This window comes from Ictidomys tridecemlineatus, chromosome 5 (genome assembly GCF_052094955.1).
Source record: "Ictidomys tridecemlineatus isolate mIctTri1 chromosome 5, mIctTri1.hap1, whole genome shotgun sequence".
Lineage (NCBI taxonomy): Eukaryota > Metazoa > Chordata > Mammalia > Rodentia > Sciuridae > Ictidomys > Ictidomys tridecemlineatus.
Window position 1 is genome coordinate 30,458,766 of NC_135481.1, and position 22,195 is coordinate 30,480,960.

General features: G+C 41.1%; 1 protein-coding gene across 1 annotated transcript in view; it reads left to right on the forward strand.

The window, feature by feature from the left end:
* Positions 1 to 17,399, forward strand: part of Tnfaip8l3 (TNF alpha induced protein 8 like 3) — a 35,680-nt gene extending 18,281 nt beyond the window's left edge. The window contains exon 2 of the mRNA XM_005316565.5: positions 15,888 to 17,399. Within this exon, the coding sequence (XP_005316622.1) occupies positions 15,888 to 16,450 (563 nt within the window). The 3' untranslated portion in view covers positions 16,451 to 17,399. The remainder of the gene's footprint in view (positions 1 to 15,887) is intronic.
* Positions 17,400 to 22,195: the final 4,796 nt, after the last annotated feature.

The window sequence follows — 22,195 nt, forward strand, 5'->3', positions numbered from 1 at the left end:
AGGAAAGCCACAGGAAGGGAAAGCTAGAGGCTCTAAGGCCAGATTGTTCAAAGCAGGGGGCACTCCATTTAAGAAGATGGCAAGAGTAGAACAGGGCAAGAATTTGCAGGGCAGGGAGCTAGCACGAGAAAAAAAAAAAAAAAAAAAAAAAGCTGTGACCTGGCCCATGTTCACATCTGATGTTGCCCTGTGCTGGTTTTTTAATGGAAAAAAAAATGCACATATTCAGTTTCTGATTCTGTAGGGGTTACAACTGAGAATATAAAACAAATCAGCAGAATCATCTAGTCGGCTTCTTCATTTAACAGGCCAGAAATCAGGAAGGTGAGGATGAGCGCCCCCCCATGAGTACTTGGGGGTGCAGGGGTGGGACTGGCAGCTGACTCTGTCCTCCTCTCCCAGCTCAGTGGCCTGAGTCAGGTTCCCTGATCAGCTGTCTGTGTTTCCCTGTCTTTGGGGAGCAACCCCATGCCACATCCTCGCTTCTCCACTCCTCAGGACAGCCTTTCTCAGCATCTTTGAGTGACTTGGCTGGGAAATGGTGAAGCCTTTTGGTGATACTGTTTTACATTACCTAAGGTCTAAAAATTTTTATTCTGAGCCATTCCCTACTGTAGAACCAAGTACAGGGACAATCTAGTTTAGAAAGGAAGCCTCAGAGAAAGACACAGTTCTTAGTAACTTCCAGGAAGTCAGGCTGCCACTGCTGGTTGGTCCTTTCTCTTGGGCAATATGAATGGGTCTGACCCTTGGCTCCATCCAAACAGGTGTCCCTGGAGAACTTGGGAGCCATCTCAGGACCCCCTTTAGGGGCCATCCCACCTCCCATCTACAAACTGCATCCCTCAACACTGTCATTCCATAGGCTTGGCACCAGCAGAAATTAGAAATGTGATTTGACTCTTGTCTCAGATCTCAAATTCATGAAAAAAAAACCCAACAATTTTACTACAACATATACATAAGGGATATTATAAGTAATATATTACATCATCCCCTTTCCTGCTGTTACACATTCATTGTGACGGAAACCCAAAATATCATTGTACAAAATTCATATTTTACCCCTCCCTCCAAAATAAAGTAGAACATTGAACAAGACATAGTTCTATCTATGAAATGTCTCCCATCCAGAAGTACCTTCTGGTTTATTCTCTCTCATTTGTTCTAACTTCCCTAATATAGCTAACAGCTTTTTTATTTTTATTTTTTTAACCTTTTGTAACCTTACTAAACTGAGGGTTTAAATGTTGCTGTATTTAACTATAGTATCTTTCAGGAGCCTCAGTCCTTTAGACTCAGATACCTACTGCCTCAGGTCACATTTTATTTTTCCAAATTAGACTAGATTTTGATCCATTTTATTGCCTGCTTTTTAACATTATAGGTGGAATTCAAAAATTGAATTCCAGACTGACATTTTTATTGCTTCAGTCTACTTACTAATTTCACATATTACCCTGTTGGCATCCTCCCATGACTCTGAATATGGCAGCCTACTGGCGTCCTTGTTAGCAGTCTGGTGGCCTGAGCCTGGGTTTTTGAGCGCCTGCTGTGGTGAACAGTTTGGGAGCTGCCAGCAGAGAAAGAGAGGATCGCCAGAGAGACAGAACATGGCTTGTGCTATTCCCATGCCCAACAACTCCTCGATATTAAAATAGCTCATGAGTGTGAAGGGGCACAAATGGGGAGGCTCTAGGTGTGGCAGGAGGGATAGGTGCTAGTGTCATGGAGAGGGTTCCTGCTGGAATTAAACACTAAGGGTGTGGTAGGCAATGCATCTGGCCCCAGGTGATGCTGCTGTTTGATGAGGTGAAGACTAGGCCAGGCAGGTAGCACGGAGTGAAAGGCAAGGGGTAAATCCTGTGCTGAGGTGAGAAGGCATTGGAGTATATGCAATTCGATCTGCATTTTGTCAATGCACACCTACTTCCAACCGTGGATCCTGAACAGATAGAATGTGGGCCTCAAGGAATGAGAAAGACCATGGTAAATCACTCATTTCATCACTCATTTAAGAGACATTTATTGAATTACTTCTACAAAGCAGACACTTGTAACGTCACATAAATCATCTGAGCATCAGTCCCCAAGAACTCAGCCCCAGGTGTGGAAAGCAGAGTCAATTACAGTGCAGCACGGAAAGGATTGAGGTGAAGATGAATGCAAAGGACACCCTCCCTGGGGGAAGGAGTGAGGGTTGGCCAGGGGCTCATGGTGGGAGGGGGCTTTCAGCCACCACAGACAGGCTTCAGTTGTGCCTCTTCCACCTAGGCAGGGTCCATCAGACTTGGCTGTAGGCATGAGAAGGTCAGGGTGTGGTTGGCAGCTAGGACCCACAGGGCCTGATATCTGCTGTATTTGGCTCTTGTTGAACTGTCTTCAGCCAGTGGGTTAGGGCAAAGCCATCCTTATGAGCCACCTTTGACTTCTAATTTCAGCATGTTCTCTAACTGACTTTGGATAAGCAGGCCTCTGCCAGGGGGCCTGGAATGAACCAGAGGGTGGGATGAACCAGAGGGTCTGTTTCTGAGACTCCTCCTCAGTGTCTCCAGCCATTTCATGGTCTAGGAAGGGGCATTAGCAGGGACTCCTATCATGTGCGAAAACATACCTTTAGACAACTTTCCCCAAAGCATAGAGCTGAGTCATTTGCTATTTTCCCCAGATTCTCAATAGCAAAAACTGGAAACAGTTTGAAGTCTATCAAGAGGAAACTGATAGGGGCTGGGCTTGTAGCTCAGTGGTAGAGTGCTTGCCTCCCATGTGTGGGGTACTACGTTTCATCCTCAGCACCACATAAAAAATAAATAAACATATTGTGTCCTTCTAAAACTAAAAAAAAAAAAGTAATGGTGACAAAAATGTCATTTAAAAAAGATGATATATATTTATTGACATGGAAAATCATTGTCAAAATGTTGAATGAAAACTCAGGTGAAAAAAAAAACAAGTGTTCATAGATCCTACATTTGTGAATATGCATGTTTGGAAGAACATACACTTGCTAACTGTGATGCATGCTGGGATGATGGGGGCTCATTTTCTTCTGTTAGCTTATCTATATTTTATGACTTTTTGCAGTACTCATGTAACATTTTTGATGATAAAATTATTAAAGAAAGAAACAACTTTGAGAAGAAATAACTGCTTAGTCTCTCCCTCTTAAAATAAAACAAGGAGAATAGTATTACAAATTATACTAGTGAATCACATTTATCACTTTATTCCTGAGAGTGATCTGCCATTCAGAGCAGCTTCCTCCTTTGTGGATGCTCTCTGGAAGGGAGGAAAATAAGAAAGGAAGGAAGGGAGAGTGGGAGGGAGAGAGGAAGGAAGAAAGGATGGAGGGAGGGAGGAAGGAAGGAGAGAGACGGGGAGAGAGGGAGGAAAAAGGAAGGAAAGACTGTTGTTAAATAAAATACCAAAAGTATTGCTGTTTTAGGAGATGATTGCCTGCTACACCTGAATAAACAAATATTACATAAACTGAGTCCTCACTTTTTCAAAATATACACTAGTCTTAAGTGGGCAATTTTTACTAAAAGCATCAAAAACTGTTAATCCCACCTTACATATTTTACGTAAGCAACCTCAGAGAACAAGAAAAGAAGGAAAGCTACTCAATTCATTTTATGAGGCTAGTTTACTCTAACATCAAAATGGGACAAGGAAAGCACCAGGGAGAAATTGTAGACCAACCTCACTTTTGAGTATAGCTTCAAAATGCTAAATACAATATTAATAATAGATTCACCAATATAGTAAATACACACACACATTAAGACCAGGAAAGGCTTACCCTGGGTATGCAATGATGGTTTAAATAAAAAAGCCTTTTTATAATTGATAAGTTCACATATTAAAAGAGATAAACTGTATGATCATCTCAATAGGTACAAAGAAAGTATTATAGTTATGTGTGCATTTCTACTTTCAAGCAAAACAAAAAACCTTAGCAAAATAGGAATAGGAGAAAGATTTTTTTAACTTGATAAGTGGTACACATCAAAAGCTCATCATATTTATTGGGAAAATTTTAGAGGTAATCCTGTTAAAATTAAAGAATAAAGCAGGGATGCCAAATAGCATTCTTACTATCCAAATTGTATGGGGTGTTCCCACCATGGCATAAAGCAAGAAAGAAAAAAGGAGGTAGAAGAAAAATTTTATGCAAGCAATGTTGTATACATAAAAAAAATCCAAGAGATATAAATAAAACCTAATAACAGAGCTCAGCAAAATTTCTCAATTAGAGATAAATATACAGGAACCATTTGGATTCCTATGCATCATTAACAACCATTCAATGATTGTAATAGAAAAAATTTATGCTAACAGGAGCAATTGAAACTCTATGCTACCTTAAAGGAAATCTGATGGAAAAAAATGCAAGAGCTTTATGGAGAAGAGCCATAAACATTACTGGAGAACAAAGAAGGTCTAACTAAGTGGAAATAATATCATGTTAATGGATGTGATGTTTCTATATTAAAGATAACAGCTTACTTAAGATTAATAAAGGGTGGTATTGCATTTGATCAAATGATTCTAAAATTCATGTGGAAGCCCAGTGCAGTGGCGTCGTGTGTAAACCCAATAACTTGGGAGACTAAGGCAGGAGGATCAAGGCCAGCCTCAGCAACTTATCGAGGCCCTAAGCAATTTAGTGAGACCCTGTCTCAAAAAATAAAAAGGGCTGGGTTCTTAGCTCAGGGGTAAAACGTCCCTGGGTTTAATCTCCAGTACAAAAAAAAAACTCATATGGAAGAATAAAAGTGAGAATCAAGACAATTTCTAAGCAGAATAAAGAGAAGGGACTTCCTTTTGGTCTATCATAATTTAAGAGTATTGGTAATTAAGAAAATATGTTATTGGTAACAAAAAATACTAGTGGAATGGAGGAGTAAAAAGATTAGAAACAGATGCATGAAATATGGAAACTTGATAAGAAAAGGGAGGGGCTAACAGATCAGTAGCAGAAAGGATAAACTATTCAATAAAAAGAATAAATTGTGAGGAGAAAAAAATTCTTGACATCATAAAATAGATTCCAGATGGATCAAAGATCTCAATGTGAAAAGCAAAACCTTAAAACTTCTGGAAAATACATGACTCTTATCACCTCATGGCAGGAAAGGAATTTTTAAAACGAGATATAAAAACCCATCAACCATCAAGGGAAAGATTGAAAAATGTGACAATGTTAACATTTAAATCTTCTGTATGACTAAAGGCACTATAATAAAAGTAAGAGTGAATACTACAGACTGGGAGGAGGTGTGTGCAACTCATGTGAGATCAGTGGGGGATAAGAATCCTTAGTATATAAAACTGCTATCAAGGGCTGGGATTGTGGCTCAGTGGTAATGCACTTGCCTGGCATGTGTGAGGTACTGGGTTTGATTCTCAGCACTGCATATAAATAAATAAAGGTCTATCAACAACTAAAAACAAAAAAAAAATTTAAAAAAAAACCTGTTACCAGTGAACAGGAAAAAGACATGCAATCTAATTGAAAAAGTATGAGTATATTATATGAATGAGCATTTCACGGAAGAGAAAAACCTAAATGCCCAGTAAACACAAAAACATCAAATTTCACTAGCAGTCAGGGAAATGCATATTAACACAAGATTCCACTTTGTACCTATCAGATTGGCAAAAATTAAAAAGTTGGACCACTTGAAGTGTTGATGAGGAAGCAGAACCCCAGGAACTCAGACACTGCTGCTGGGAGCGAAAATGAGTGCAGTGTCACTGGGGAGCACTTGGCAGCTCTTGCTACAGACTTGGCAGGCTTGCCACTAGGTGTAGACTCTGGGAGGCTGTTGTGAATGTGCAGAAAGTGGAAATAATTTAAATGTCCATCAACAGGAAATACAGGGATATTTTCATACAGGCAACTAAATGACTAGGTAAATTTGGAAAGCACGATGTTGAATGAAAAGTTGCAGAAGGATATGTGTAATATGTAGTGACACATTTTAATGTGAAGTTTAAAAATGATTTTCAATATAATGTTGATGCAGGCACACTCGTACAATGAGACAAAAATTAAAAAACAAAAACAAAAACAGAGATGAGCTAAGGCACATCAACTCCCAGATTCCAGTTAGATCTGAGGAGGTAGAAGCAGAAGAGAGGGAGGTCCCCTCTCCTTACTTCCCCCTGTCTTTAAGGCCAAAATATTAAGACTTGTTGCTTTTAAGTGGTAACCACACAAGAGTTTGGTTTTTTTCTAGATGTTTTAGATGTGCTGTGGGTTTTTAAAAAGAAATTAATTTTTCCGAGGAGAAATAAAACTGCTCTAACTCCATTTTTAAGTGGCAGCAATTCAAGAAGCATTTAAACTAATTGGTTTGTCACCCCCTGCATGGCAGTTTAGTATGGTGGGTTGAAGCATAAGACTATAAGACAGATGGCACAATCCAGCTCTGCCACTTCCTAAGTAGTAGGTTTAGACAAGCTATCTCATCTCTCTTTGCTCATCTCAAATGTTATAGCTGCTGCTGCTGCTGCTGCTGCTGCTGCTAATTGTGATGACCATGATGATGATGGTGATGGTAGTGGTAGTGGTGATGATGATTAGTGCCTACTTCATAGAGTTTCTTCAAGAATATGATTCATTGTTTTGCATGAAGCACTTCATATAAGCAACACCACATAAGTAGATTCTATTATTATTATTGAACCTCAATATGATCTACCATTCAGAGAGATACTAGTTATTTGTTAGATGCAACAGGGTGGGGTAGATAATCTTTGTTTAAAGGAATCATGTAAGTAGATGTTGTTTTAGTGATGGTTGCTCTTCTGCTGCAGTGAGACAAAAATATCTCTCAGATCTCCATAATTAACCTGTTGAGTTGGAGATGATTCACCCCCCAGTGACTTCACAAAGTGTCTGCTTCAGTTAGCTCTGGTAAGTAAAATTATCAAACACTCATTTACTTTTCAGAGCTGGCTATAAAATCAATATGAAAAACAAAACCAATATATAATTCTGTTGAAATATATATAATCCCCCTCTAAAAATAAATGCTACATCTATCTTCAAGTTTTGATGAATACACAATATTGTGCTATCATAAGATGTCCTTTTTGTATTTTTTTAATGATGGGATGTTAACTCTCCTAGCTACATGGAGATTTAAATTGAGGCCTACTTAACATTTCTAATAAGTGAGAAATCATAGTCATTAGGAAGCCAAGAGCAATTTTCTGAAGGTAGATTCAGAAAGGCTAAGATTGCAGGCTTTGTTTGGTGTCTGGTGAACTTTGGCCCAATGGCAGCTCTGCTATTTATTAGCACCAGAGCTTTGAGTGAATTACTTCTACAGGCTGTGCCTCAGTCTCCTCCTCTATGCAATGGAAGAGAGCTTCCTCTCTTGCAGAATTGTTGAGATTCAAATACACAGTGTATGCCACCTTAGGTACAAATTCATGCTAAAAAGCTTTAATAAGATGATTTGAAATGTAGATTTCAAACACCTTTACTTGCCTTGAGTGATTTCCCAAAGACAGTAGGAAACCTTAACAGGAAGCAAGATAGTTTTTTGTATTTTGTGTTTGAGATGGGGTTTTGCTGTGTTATGCATGCTGGCCTTGAGCCTCCAATCCTCCTGCCTTGGCCCCCTGAGTTGCTGGGATTACATTTTTACACCATTAAGACCAGCTTTAGCAAAACAGTTAAACAAATTGTGGTTTTGATCCTTATCTCTAGCTTATCCTTAGCTGAGTTACATATTTCTTGGTGCTGATAGGTGTTTGACTGAGAGGTTGAGGACCAAATGAGATAATGAACTAAAAGTTTTCACAACTATCTCTGCCAGTCTCTCTTCAATATGTTATTGAAAGATAAGAAGAATGAAAAAACCCTTGGTCTTCTTCTTACTGTCTAGTGCTGCTTTTCAAGGGCGATTACTCATTGTAAGGTTTCTGAAGATATCTGAATCTCCTTTCCTATAAGAAATGTCTGTTTTGACTATAGCTGCTTTTATATGTTCTTGCTTAGCATGCTGAAACGTTCAGTATAACTAAGAAAGTCCACCATGCCCCATCCCCACAAACACATCCATCCCCAGTTCTGTCTCTGAATGAATCAATTGCTAGGACTAAGCATCTACCATGGGCAAAGCCAAACTCTGCCTGCTCACAGGCTTGAGGAAAAGGCAAGATTTGGGGGTGCTCAAGCATAAGTTGGAGATGAAATGACTAACCACATGTCTCAGGAGTCATGATGGTCCAGTGCAACACCCTCTGTTATGGGTTTGTCTCAGGTATTTCAGTCCTTCCTTCTTCCACCCTCCACACCAATCCTCCTGCAGGCAAACCTGCCTTTGCCTCTCTACCCTATCTTTTTCTCCATGCATAATGGTTTTTATTTTTTCTGTAGAGTACACACTAAATTTTAAATCTCTACCTGGGTGGAGAAAGGGTGGTTTTGTGGTGGGCCACAAAGGGAGAAAGAGAATTCCAAGAAGATACAGTGTGGCTCTAACTACAGGGAATAGAGAACCCACTTTAATAGGATAAGCAGGTATTTCCATTTTGAAGGAAGAGCCTGATTATCCCTCAGGGTCCCTAGCTAGATAATTGTTTCAGGAAAATTGTCTTCTTATCATCTGTTTCTTAGCATTTGCATGGGAAAATAGGAAGCTTGGGGTCATATGAGTGAGATTTAAGGTGCCTAATTAAACAGGATAGTGCACCCATCTCCGCCCAGACACCCATGGGCACTGGCAACTAAGGTTGAATTCATCTTCCTGCTATACTGGCTTCTCCAAGATGCCTATTTCAGTTGATGGCACCTAAAAGTCCCCCTACTCAAATGAGTCTCCTGGTTAGAAAAAACATTCAATATCATCCTTGGCTTATCCCTCTCCCTCAGCCATCCATGCCACTCTTTATTGCTTTTCCTGTCTCCCAAAGGAGAAGCTAAAGATCAATAACAACGCATTTAACTGTTTTGCTAAAGCTAGTCTCCATGGTGTACAAATGTAATCCCAGCAACTCGGGGAGCAGGATCCTAGGTTCAAGGTCAGCATGAGCAACACAGTGAGACCCTACCTCAAACATGAAATACAAAAAACTGTCTTGTTAACTGTTAAGTCTTCCTATTGCCTTTGGGAAATAACTCAAGGCAAATAAAAGTGTTTGAAATCCATATTTCAAATCATCTTATTAAAAATTTTGAAATGTTTATGGCTCATCTCTTATCAGATCTGGTTAGACCATTACTTTTCCCTTATAGTTTGGCTGTGGAAAAGCTCTTGCCACGAGGAACACAATCACCAGCTCTGCCATCCCCTCATGGTTTGCATGTGCTTACATGATTAATGCATGGTCTTCAGTCCTTGGTTTTGTTTCTTACAGAAATCTTTCTAAACCACCAGTCTGTTTTGCAATGGTTAGTTTAGTTAGAACTAAATAATATAATCAGTGAGCCTGTTTAACCAAGCATACATAAACATATGCTGAAATAAAGCAAAACTTCTAAAAGGGCACAGACAAGTGAGGTATACGCTAGACACCCCCTACACACACACACACACACACACACACACACACACACACACACTCACATACCATGCTGGGTAACTTTTTCTTCCTTCAGAATGCCACACACCAATGGGGACCAGGGTCAGTCTCTGTATTAGATATTAGTAAAGTTTATTTTCTCCATTACAATAAAACATAAATAAAGATTCTAATGTTTTCATTTTGTGCACCACACCAGTGGTGTTGGTGGAGGCAGCTGCCCTTTAAATCATGGTGTCCCTGTCCATAGAACACACAAACTACTTTCTTCTTGTTGCAGGTAATGGAAATTTAGGGGAGCTCAGGTCTTCTTAGAAGACCTTTCTCATCATTCACCAGAGGATCTGTCTTTAAGGCAGGCGAGGCTCTTCTGGAAAGTTAGGGAGAGACCAAACCAACAGAAGTTCTCAAGGACTAACCCTAACCCTCCTTGTTCATCTAAGTTATATTGTGGATGCATTTTAAATGTCTCTGAATGCCTTTCTTTTTTAAAAAAATTTTTTTTCAAGTTTGTAGATAGAAATAATACCTACCTTCCTTCCTCTCTTTCTTTTTTTATTTTTATGTGGTGCTAAGGATCAAACCCAGTGCCTCCCATGTGCTAGGCAAGCGCTGTACCACTGAGCCACAACCTCAGCCCTCTGAATGTCTTTCTTAAGCCTCAAAAATACCATCTTACTCAAGTATGAAAGGGATCAGATCAACAAAAAACATTTCTCATGAGCTTCTAAGCTTTGATCACTTTTCCATGAGGTTGGAGATCAAGGTTTTTGCTTGTCCCTAACTCAAAGGCCCCACCATCCCTTAACAATTTCATTTTATTCTATTTCCTCCAGCTCCCTGTTCTTTCTTTGATATTCCAGTAGTATACAAATAACAGTTTTATACTAGTGAAGGAAAATGGTTTGACTAGTTTGACTCCCCTGAAGATGCCATAACTCAGTTAGTCTTTCTGGAAACCACAACTGTGTTACACTTACATTTCAAAACATTACTCAAGGCTCCTTGATAATCTTGTCCCCATTGCTACTTAAGGACAACCAAGAATTAAAGCAGAAACCATGTCTTCTTGTCATGGGCATACCTTCCTGCCAACTACATTACTCCTGTAGCCAATCTCTTCCTCATCATTCACCCAGAGGAGAAAAGGAAATGAATGAGAAGGGAGAGGGGAGGCCCTCACCCCCGCTTCCAGCTCCTGGCCCCTCATCAGTAGTGATGGGTATAACATGAGGGACATAACCGGACCACTCATCTTTTCTGGGTGCATAAGCAGCTGAGCAGGATAGTTCCTAAAAGTTCAAAGTAGTTGTGAGCCTGCTCCATCTCAAGGAAGCTTTTTGAAGTTTTCCCCCCAATATTTAAAGTAAGTGATTGAGAGTCAGAAGCATGGACTACCACAGATCTCCCTCTGGCACAGGGTCTTACCCTGCCCCCCATGACCTGGGGCCTTCCCTCCCACCTTCCCTGTACCCTGGGTCCTCTGTCGTGACAGATGGTGCTCATAAAGAATCACAGGTTATTTTTGTCTGGATACCATGTCCACTGTTAACTTCTACTTAACATTTTTTAGCTAATTTGCTTTCCTGCCTTCAGCTTAAGCTGTTTACAGAAGTCAAGTGATACTGTCTGTATGCTGGCTGTTACACATAATTTCAAGCTATCTAATTTTGATACAACTCTCCATATTTATATTCAAGTTTTTTCCACACCATAGAGGTAGAGAAGTTGCAGAGTCCTATGAGTGACAGAAGAGCTGTCCCTTGGTCCCTCTCCACCTCCACATCCTGGATGAGGCTCAAAGTACTCTCCTAGGCGATAGCTGACAGCTCAGAGGCTATAATCTTCTATAATCATGATTTATTTCATCTTTCCTCAAATCTATTACCTTGTTATTACCATGCTCATCTTACCAGGCTCATCTGCTTCTTTTAGGCCCATTCATCCGGCTTGGTAAGATCTTGCTGTTTATCACCATCAGTGTGGCATTTCACCATCTGAGAAAGGTTGGTGTTTTCTAGAATCATGGAAACATCACTTATTCTCTGGATGAACATCATTTATAAAAGCAGTAACTCAGACTAGTCCCAGTGAAGTCCCCACTTAGACTATCTTTTGCTTTCTGTCTCCCTAAACTAGTTCCCTATTCCTGTCATACCATTCTCCCAACATAGTCCTGGTACTTTTCCTTTTTTTTATAAATGTCCTAAGGATACTTACTTTCAAAGCATTGACTTCACATTCCTTTACTTGAGCTCTCCCATCAATCTTAGTTCAGAAAGTTTCCATTTCTTTCTACAAGGATGGATTTTTCAGCTTCATCAATGTTGTCTCATTATGTCAGGGGAGCTATATTATTGCTGTATAATCATATTTATACCTCTATGTTTAGAGGCTCTGAAGTATCATATTTAATCTCTTACCTTTCATGGCTAGAGAATGGGAACTTTTGTTCAAACATAGTCAAAAGAAATTTATCCTTAGCCAAAAGAGCTTTCCTCAGGATTGTATACAGGGATGAGAAAACGAGTTTTGCCAAGGCCTATCCTGGATATTTGGTATTTTCCACCAAGAAGCATATGTCCACTAGTTAGGCCTATTCCCCCAAATATTCCAAGCATACTCCTGACCTTGACTCTCAAAGCCTAACTCATGCTCTTCCTCTCTGCCTACAGTATCCCTTCCTTATAGGTCACCAACACGGTCCCTTTGCAGAAGACTGAGACAAAAGGATGGATGGAAGCAAGGCCAAGATTTCCCTTGCTTGTGCAAAATCTTCTGAATCGGACTGCCCCTCAGGGCACACCCTCTCCCTCAAATCATTGTAACATCATGTGTGCATGGTGGAACGGTGGTATTTTAGTTAGCTTTTCATCACTGTGACCAAAATACCCAACAAGAACAACTTAGAGGAGGAAAAGTTTATTTGGGGCTCACAGATTCAGATGTCTCAGTCCACAGATGGCTGACCACATTGCTCTGGGCCCAAGGTGATGCAGCACATCATGGTGGAAGGGCCCAGAGCACAGGAAAATGGCTCATCTCATAGTTGGGTCAGAAGCAGAAAAAGAAGGACAGGAAGGGGCTGTAGGAAGAACAAACTTTTCAGGGAATGCCCTCAGTGGTCCACCTACTCCTGTCAAACCCCACCTGCCAACAGTTACCACCCAGTCAGTTCATTCAAATAGGATGGACTGATCAGGTTACAGTTTAATAATCTAATCATTTTACCTCTGAATATTCCTGCATTAACAAGAGTTTTGGAGGGGGGACATACCTCATATCCAAACCATAAGAAGTGGCATCTCCCCACTGTGCCCTGACATATCTTTGGGAGGTATTAAAAGTGTTATGTTGACCAGACTGTCTTTATTTTATTTCTCTTCATCCTTCCCATTATTTTCTACATGTAAAAGATGTGTGGGGTGTGTGTGTGTGTGTGTGTGTGTGTGTCTCCAGAAAGTTTGGGAAGTGGACTAAATAAAACCATACATGCAGCTATCTTTCTCGCAGGACTGCTCAAAGCCTTAGTAAACTACTTGTATGGTGAACCATCAAGAGCCAGCCTTAATATTTAGTCATCTACAAACTCATTTAACTTGACTACAGATCCTTCTATCCTAGAGGACAGAACAGGACTCACAGGATACATGATGGGGCACATTTAACATGTCATAATCACTTAGGGAGCTTGTGACAGCTTAGGATCATTGGTGTTGGTGGTGAATTTTTTTCCTAAAAGCTTTCCAGTGATTTTGTTTATCTATAACATTTGAGTTTTTCTGCTCTAGAGTTTTGATCTTTAAGTCTTCAGAGATGTTGTTCACACTGTGATCCTTCTAAGCTCTCACCCTAGAAGTTTGTACTCCCGATTCACGTGTAGGTACAAAATAAGTTTATTTGTTTTTGTTTTGTTTTGGGGGTTTTTTGTTACAAGAAAGATGACTGGAAACATCAGGGAAACCACCAAGGGACTTACCATCTTGGTGAAAATTACTGGCCTGTATCCTGACTTTAGAAACTACTTTCTAACATTGTAGCTGTCTCCATCTACCTACATTCAAATCTACCTTCAGAGTCCTCAGAGCTCATGCCAACAATTACCACTCATGCTAATTTAGGCTGTTTTCATGTTTCTGCATTTTGTTTTGTTATCTATATCTTGCCTCCCTGCAGAACCATATTCAAAATAAGACCCAACTGAATACTTTTGGGAGTATTTTTCCATAATACTTCATACAGAATCAAGCTAATAGTAAGTGCTGAATAACTATAGGAAAAAAAAAGGAATAAAGAGTCCTTGGTCTAAAGGGGATAAAAAGGGTTAGCATTGACTCTAGAATTAGTTTAATTAATTAATCACAGTGCTGGAGATCAAATTCAAAGCCTCACATATGTTAGGCAAGCCCTCAACCACTGATCTACACCCCCAGCTCATGACACTAAAATTGAAAAGCAGGTAGAAAGGGGTGAGAAGTGTGGCAATATGTAGAGTGTACAGCTTACCCTGCTGTATCTGGAAGCATCTTACCCATTAATTAAACATTATCTGCTTCCATTCTCTGAAATGTTTTCTTTTTTTGCATCTCTGTTCTTCATTTTTTAATCTCAATGATACACATATCACTAATACTTCAAAAATAAAAGTAAAGTGACCAACTTGTCCTAATTTGCCTGGGACTTTTTCAAATTTGTCAGTGAAGTCCACTATCTGGGAAACTCCTGATTGCTGGCAAACCTGACAGGTGATTGCTCTACTAAGAAGACAGAAAGATTTCCTTGATCAAATAATATTGGGAAATGAACATGCACCTACAGTTCCAGCTACTCAGGAGGCTGAGGCAGGAGGATTGCTTGAGTGCAGGAATTTAAGGATGGCATGGACAACAGTAAGATTCTGTCTCAAAAAATAAAATAGGAAGTTTGAATTCTACTCACCTGAATTAATTTCCGATTGCTTCTGTAACAATTTATCACAAGATTAGTGGTTTAAAACACTAATGCACCATTGTATATTTCTAGAGATCAGAAATATGAAGTAATTCAAGTGCCATTGTGATATGATATCCATTATTGTCCATTTAAAGGGTGCACAGCAAGGTCTTCTTTAAAAATTAGACCAAGGTGAAGCAGAACATCATGGCAGAGGGTCATGGCAGCCAGGAAGCAGAGAGAGAACAAGAATCCATGGATAAGATATAGTCCCCAAAGGCATGCTTCCAATGACCTGTTTTCTCCAGCCATTCCCACCAGACTACAGTTTACCACCCAGTAGTCCATTCAAATTATTAATCTATTGAATGGATTAATTCACTGATGAATTGCAGCTATCATAATCTCATCATCCCACCTCTGAATATTCTGGCATTGCCTAACACATAGGCTTTTCAGGGTACATTAAAGATCCAAATGATAACAGACCTTATTCTTAGGCAGTTTTTAGAAGCTGTGACTATAAAGTAATGACTCATTTTTTTTATATTTCAAGACAGATCCATCTATATTTCATTGTTCCTTTTGGAATAATCACCTGAGGAGACATAGACATGTTTCAGTGACAGGGCCATTACTGACTTGAAAGCTTACAGCACAATCTTTTGAAAATCCTAGTGCTTCTAAATATTTGTCATAGGGGGACATATTTGATTTTTTTTTTTGAGCAAAAGTTATTCACACAAAGTCTGGAGACCACAGTGGATGATCACACTGGGCAAGAATAACATTTGTCTCAAACTCTGGAAAAGCATAAATCAGGAAATCAGAGCTTTCTTGGGGTGGTCAGGAGACAAAATTCATTCCTTTTATGTTCTATATGATATGTGTTTATTCTCTTTGCTCTGAGGCTGAAGGGAAAATCCTGACTATGTCAGGTTCACTTGGATGTCAAGTTGCTTAAAGATTCTATAGTCTTAGACTTTGGAGAGAGAGCTTACTGGGGCCATGGAAGGCCCTTGGTGCCTACTGCTTTGGTTCTACTGATCCCTGTCATTATGCAATAATTTGCTCCTGTGTAATTTGTGAAACTGAATGTTTCCATGGTGGCAGCAATTGTAGGAGTTCTCCATGAGCTAGTAGAATCAAAAAAAAAAAAAAAGATTTTATGCTTGAAGATCCAAAATAGTGAGATGTAGCCTGGACAAGAGGAGACCACTTCCCTTGCAAAGAGCACAAGAATAGTTAAGAAGGTTCCAAAGGGCAAAGAGGCACAGCATGTGAAGAGAATGTGGGGCCACCAGGCTTGTGTGGAGTTCAGTTAGGGAGTTATGGTATAAAGACATGAGTTTTTAGAAACATAATTAACAAGTCTCATATTCCTATAACATTTCTTTCTTTTCTTACTATAGGTTCTGATGTGTTTAGTTCAAAGAGTCTTGCCATTCAAGCCCAGAAGAAGATTCTGAGCAAAATAGCAAGCAAAACTGTGGTCAACATGTTGATTGACGACACCAGCAGTGAGATCTTTGATGAGCTCTACAAAGTCACCAAAGAGCACACCCACAACAAGAAGGAAGCCCACAAGATAATGAAAGACTTAATCAAGGTGGCAATCAAAATTGGGATTCTCTATAGGAACAACCAGTTCAATCAGGAAGAGGTTGTTATTGTAGAGAAGTTCCGGAAGAAGTTGAACCAGACCGCCATGACTATGGTCAGCTTCTATGAGGTAGAATACACTTTTGATAAGAACGTGCTCTCCAAGCTCCTGCATGAGTGCAAGGAACTGGTTCATGAACTGGTGCAACGGCACCTGACGCCCAGGACCCATGGGCGCATCAACCATGTCTTCAACCACTTTGCTGATGTGGAGTTCCTATCCACCCTCTATAGTCTAGATGGAGACTGTAGGCCCAACCTCAAGAGGATTTGTGAAGGAATCAATAAATTACTAGATGAAAAAGTCCTTTGAATGGCTACTCTCCTCCTGGACTTTGCTGCTTTAAAGTTACAACATACAACATGGTCCAGGTGAGAATCAAGAAAACAAGCAGAAACCCTTGTCAAAGATGTCCATGTTCTGTCCTATTCATCCTTCTAATGCTGACGCTGAACTGAGCTCAGGTGTGTTTACTCCGTAGCTCTCTGATGAGGTCTGTACTTTAAATTGCCTGTGTGTGCAAGCCCAAAGGACAGTTCATTTATTCTAAGCAAAAAGGCTGCTTTGCTCATAATGATGAGCTCAGTTCATCTTAGAGTGGAAGGAGCCCTGGACCAGGAGCCAGAGGACATGAATTCACTTATCACCTCTCCCAGTTACAACTCTGTCCTCTGTGTTCTGGAGTCATGATGCCTGTCTGCCTACCTCACAGGGCTCTTGTGAGGATCAAATGAGATGATGTATGGTCATACTAATGTGGAAAAGTCTAATGTAAGATCTTAATATTTTCTCTCTGAGTGTGAAAGGGATAAACCTAGGTCTAGATTGTTTAGCAGCATTAAAAATGGGTCAGGCTTGAATCTCTCTCTAAATATGCTACTTCAAACAAAATAAAATAAAATCCAAAGGTGTGAAAAAGTATGCTTAAAAATTTAAAAAAAAAGGTCTTTAAAAACATTCTTTCTAAGTTGTTTAGGTCTTAGATGAGCAGACTTATAACCCAGTGGAAGGAAAGTTTCCACAGGGCATGGAGAGAGAGTTTTGGAGTCATAACACAGAAGCAGAGGAACACTATGCTCCCCCTGCAGGACCAGCCTTCCCTCATGAAGGGGCTCCATCCTTTCAACCCAGGGAGGCTTTATTCCAATAAGCACAGGAGAGTCAGGCAGAGTGAACCCCTATTCATCTTTCTTGGCTTTTCATGGTCATTTTGTGCTGTTTTCTCTGATTCATTAATAAATTCAATTTACCCTTCAAACAAGTCTTGGAGTTGTGATTCAAAAAGAAAATTTCCTGGAGTTGAGTAAAAGTATTGGAAGAAAGAAGAAAATGAAGAGCAAGAGGTCAACACTCATACCCCAAGGGGAAGTAGCCCCAGGGAGCATATGTGGGTGTATCTTGGAGGGGATCAGTGGAAGCTAATACACAGGCACTTAAATGTCTCAGCCTCACTTTCACACTGAGACCCTGGGCATCTTGCCATCATAGTCTTAATCAACATCAGGGCACAATGCTTATATCTTATGATCATGTAAACCACACTAAGCTGTATGTGGTAGCACACACCTGTAATTCCAGCTGCTCCTGAGGCTGAGACAGGAGGATTGCAAGCTTGAGGCCAGCCTGGGCAACTTAGAGAGAACTTGTCTCAAAAAACAATAACAATAAAACAAAAACAAAAACAAAACACACTAGCTCAGCCCCATGGTCTCTTGCCGCAGTCTGGCTGGGCACAATTCAGGAGCCACTTGTCAAAAGAAACAAACTTTATTTTTCAAACCACACACGCCAAACAAAACAGCTCCTCAGGAAAAACCCTCAGAGCCCAACAGCCACCACCGGCTTCCCACAAGCCTCTCTCCCAACCACCAGCCTCTCCACCTCCCACAATCCTCCTGCTCTTGAGGCCGATTGGCTGGGTCGTGTGGGCGGAGCCAAAATAGTCTCCCAATGAGCAGCTCCGTGGTCTGAAAGGGCGGGGAAACAGCCCAATGAGCATCACCGCAGAGGAGCCAATCAGCTAGATGTTGCTGGGGCCGCTGTGAGCCAATCATCAGCTGGCAGTCTGAAAGTTTGCTGGGGCCCCTTCGGCTGTGGCTCTCAACATCTTCCCCTCTCTGTTTAAACAACAACCATGTGGCTTAGGGACCGTGCCTGCCTTAGGTTGTCCAATAGTACATATGGTCCTTACCCATTATTGGATGAGCTGACCTCAAGGCGTCAGCCTCCTGTCTTAGGTTGGTACCATTGCAATTGGATCTTACCCGTCACTGACTACCGGTCCAGTATACAGCCACACCTGTGGAGAGGTCTTTATACCGTGAGGGGGGGGGAGGTTCTTTGCCTCACCTCTGTTGGCCCCCAAATTTTAGCTGAACAATCATTACAAGCAGAAGGGAGGAAGATACACCAAACCAGTTGACGGCTCCTTTTGGGAAAATTGTGCCACCGATGACATCATTAGTAAAAATACCCCAACACTACCATAAGTCGATGCACCAACAGATAGTTCACAATGCATACAGGTGAGTTCACAATGCATACAAGTGATACATAGTCCAGGCAAGTTCTGCAAGCAGTTCAGCCCCAGCAAACTTTCAGACTCACACAGCAAACTTTCAGACTGCCAGCTGATGATTGGCTCACAGCGGCCCCAGCAACATCTAGCTGATTGGCTCCTCTGCGGTGATGCTCATTGGGCTGTTTCCCCGCCCTTTCAGACCACGGAGCTGCTCATTGGGAGACTATTTTGGCTCCGCCCACATGACCCAGCCAATGGGCCTCAAGAGCAGGAGGATTGTGGGAGGTGGAGAGGCTGGTGGTTGGGAGAGAGGCTTGTGGGAAGCCGGTGGTGGCTGTTGGGCTCTGAGGGTTTTTCCTGAGGAGCTGTTTTGTTTAGCATGTGTGGTTCGAAAAATAAAGTTTGTTTCTTTTGACAAGTGGCTCCTGAATTGTGCCCAGCCAGACTGCGGCAGTCTCCCTCTAGCAGAAGCATTGTGAACAGTGAGAGATGGTTTATATACCACATACCCACTAAGCCTACTTTGGCCCTTCAGCCTCAACTGGCTCCTATGTCAACATCATGCAAACTATCCAGTTAAGCTTCTCACCCACAGAACACAGTAAGTTCATGGGAAGGATGTCCACTAAAGTATATGGAAGAGTTAAGTCAGTCCCTGTTCTCCACATTTGACAAATGTGACCTGAGCTTCCTCTCTGACTCAAGGGCTGAATGATGATGCCCTATGCACCTCTGGACTGGGGAGGTTAACTGGCCATTTGGCAGTCCTGGTAGGAGTTGCAGTCACAGTTCTCCCCTTCCTTCCATCTGCCTGCTGGGCATTGGTCTGGCAGTAGCAGGATTTACACAGGTAGAGGCTTTAAGGCCTTTCTAGGTATACTCGTCTTACTAAGGACTTCCTTCTAGTTCAAGACATCATTCTAGAAATTGGCTCATTTTCCATTAAATAAGTGGACTTTATAGAGAACTCAAATGCAAAAGTAATGGGTGGAACTGCTTTTCACCATGTGAGATAATGGGGAAAGAAGGCAGGATTCCCAGCCAAAGAGGGCTACAGGCATAGCAGGCCACAGGCACAGCAGTGCTGGTAGAAAGAAGGTTGTGTTGGGTTTTGACAGCCCACAAGTCTCTAAAGAAACCTCTGTCCTTCCTATTCCAGGCAAGGAAAGATCAGTGTTTCCATCAGCAGGTCTCAGCAAGTATAGTGGCATGGACTGAAACATTTTCCACTGCCTTAGGCTCCTCCAGTGAGGGAACCAATGGGTTCTCTACTACAAGAGCAGCTGGATGTACCCCAAGTTTATTAACAGCAGCCAGAATGAGCTGGGTTGTCCAGGCAAGTAATCCCACACTCATCTAAAAATACAGAGCCAAACCAATCCCATGTATACTCTTTTTTTTTCTGGGTACAGGGGGATAACCAGGAATGGAACTCAGGGGCATTCAACCACTGAGCCACATACCCAGCCCCATTTCATATTTTATTTAGAGACAGGGTCTCACTGAATTGCTTAGCACCTTGCTTTTGCTGAGGCTGACTTGGAACTCGTGATCCTCCTGCCTCAGCCTCCCGAATTGCTGGGATTACAGGCATGCGCCACTATGCCCAGACAATGTATACTTTTCAAACATACTTCTGGCATCTAAACTCAAGTGATTCTTGAGTTTCGTCTGAAGGCATCTGAAAGGCCAACAAATTTCAAACACTTTCCATTACATTCTAATGACCAAAGAAGGAAACTTATAACATAGTGATATTGGTTTATCCTAAGGACTCCAACTGCATTATTTGGTGGCCATGAAAAATAAAAAGACAGAGGATAGCAGATATTTTCAAAAGGAGATTACTCTGTAGATGTGCACTGTGCTCAGAGTTCTATAAAATTTTTCCAATGAGAACCACAAAAGCAAAATTGAGACTATACATTAGGTAATATCAATAATAAAGTCTATCTACCATTTTGTAAAAATGATGGAACAGGAAAATTGATTTCAAAACAAGCAAAATTGGGCTAGGGATATAGGTCAGTAGTAGAGCATTTGCATACCAGTACCAAGGATGGGGGAGAGGGGAGAAGAAGAAAAGAAGGAGGAAAAGAAAAAAAATCACTCAATTGATCAAGCTGCATAAAGACTTCAGAGAGCAGTACTTGGCTTAGCAAATCAAGTACAGAGACATGACTCATTCTGTAAGGGTGGGGGCGGTAGGAGAAGCTTGTATAAATCATCTGGAAATATCACTGGGTCTTCAAATCATCCTTGAACACCCAGCTCTGGCCTCACATAGGAAACCAGATACTTGTGCTGAAATTCCCAGCTCTCCCCTTGGTACGTGTCATTCCTCATGTGTCAGAACCCTGCAGAACTACATTGCCTGCTGGCTGCCTCCTGTCATGTGTCTGTATCATTCTTCCTCCCTGTGTTTGCATCTGTGAGTCTTGACAGCAACTCCAGGTCTCTGCTCAGTGATAAACCAAAATGAAAAAACTTTCCCATCTGTGCTTCTCTAAACTCCTATCTCTCCCCATCTGTACATTTTTCAGAAGCAAATCAGTACATTCATTGGCTGCTTCAATGAACTTCTTACACACACACACACACACACACACACACACCACACACAGCAACAGCAGCAGCAGCAGCAGCAGCAGTAGCTCAAATCTGGCTTACATGCCCTCTGCCCCAATATCTTTGGGGATTTTTTCTTTTTAATTCAACAAGATCCCAGATGTCAAGAGTACAACCAATCAGTGAAAATTCTGGCCAACTTTGGCTGTGAAGACATCACTTTTGTGGGAGCTGTCCAACAATGGGATCTCAACAATAGCCATGAATCAGATGGCCTTGAAAGAAAGAGACTCGCCAAAGCCCTCTAACTCAAGAGTTGTATGGTTGAATGGATTTCCTCTGTGTAGCCTGACCTACTAAGTGAGCCACAGCCCAAGTTGTGTCCAGCTTCTTGCTCTTTCCTTAGGTAAGGATCTTGCTTGTTAGGAAAGAAGATACATTATTTCTCAAAATAGCATCTATAAATCCCTGTAATTCTTTTTTTTTCTTTTTAGTCATTGATGGACCTTTATTTATTTATTTGTATGTGGTGCTGAGAATTGGCCTCACACATGCCAGGCAAATGCTCTACCACTGAGCCACCATGCCAAATCCCTGTAATTCTGAGGCAGGGAGAAAAGTTGAGGAATAGTCCATGAGTTCCAAAGGAAGTTTTAAAGTTTTTGTTCATTCTGACTTTTTAGAATTAAAATCAACATAAGTATATTCTGAGTCATGTAGGAATGACCTTATAGCCAAGGGATGCCATCTGGTTTTAGAGTTTGAGTGTTTATAGTGTCACTGCTGCTAATTGAGCACCTTATGTGAAAAAACAGAATTTAACTTCATGTGCTTCTTACTCAAGGTCTGGCATTCCTGAGAGGTCTGCTGGCATAACTTAGGGTTTCACAGTGCTCCATTTTGAAAAACATTGCTGCGACATAAGAAAGTGGAGGCTTGCTGAGAGTGGAAAACGTTAACATGCTCTT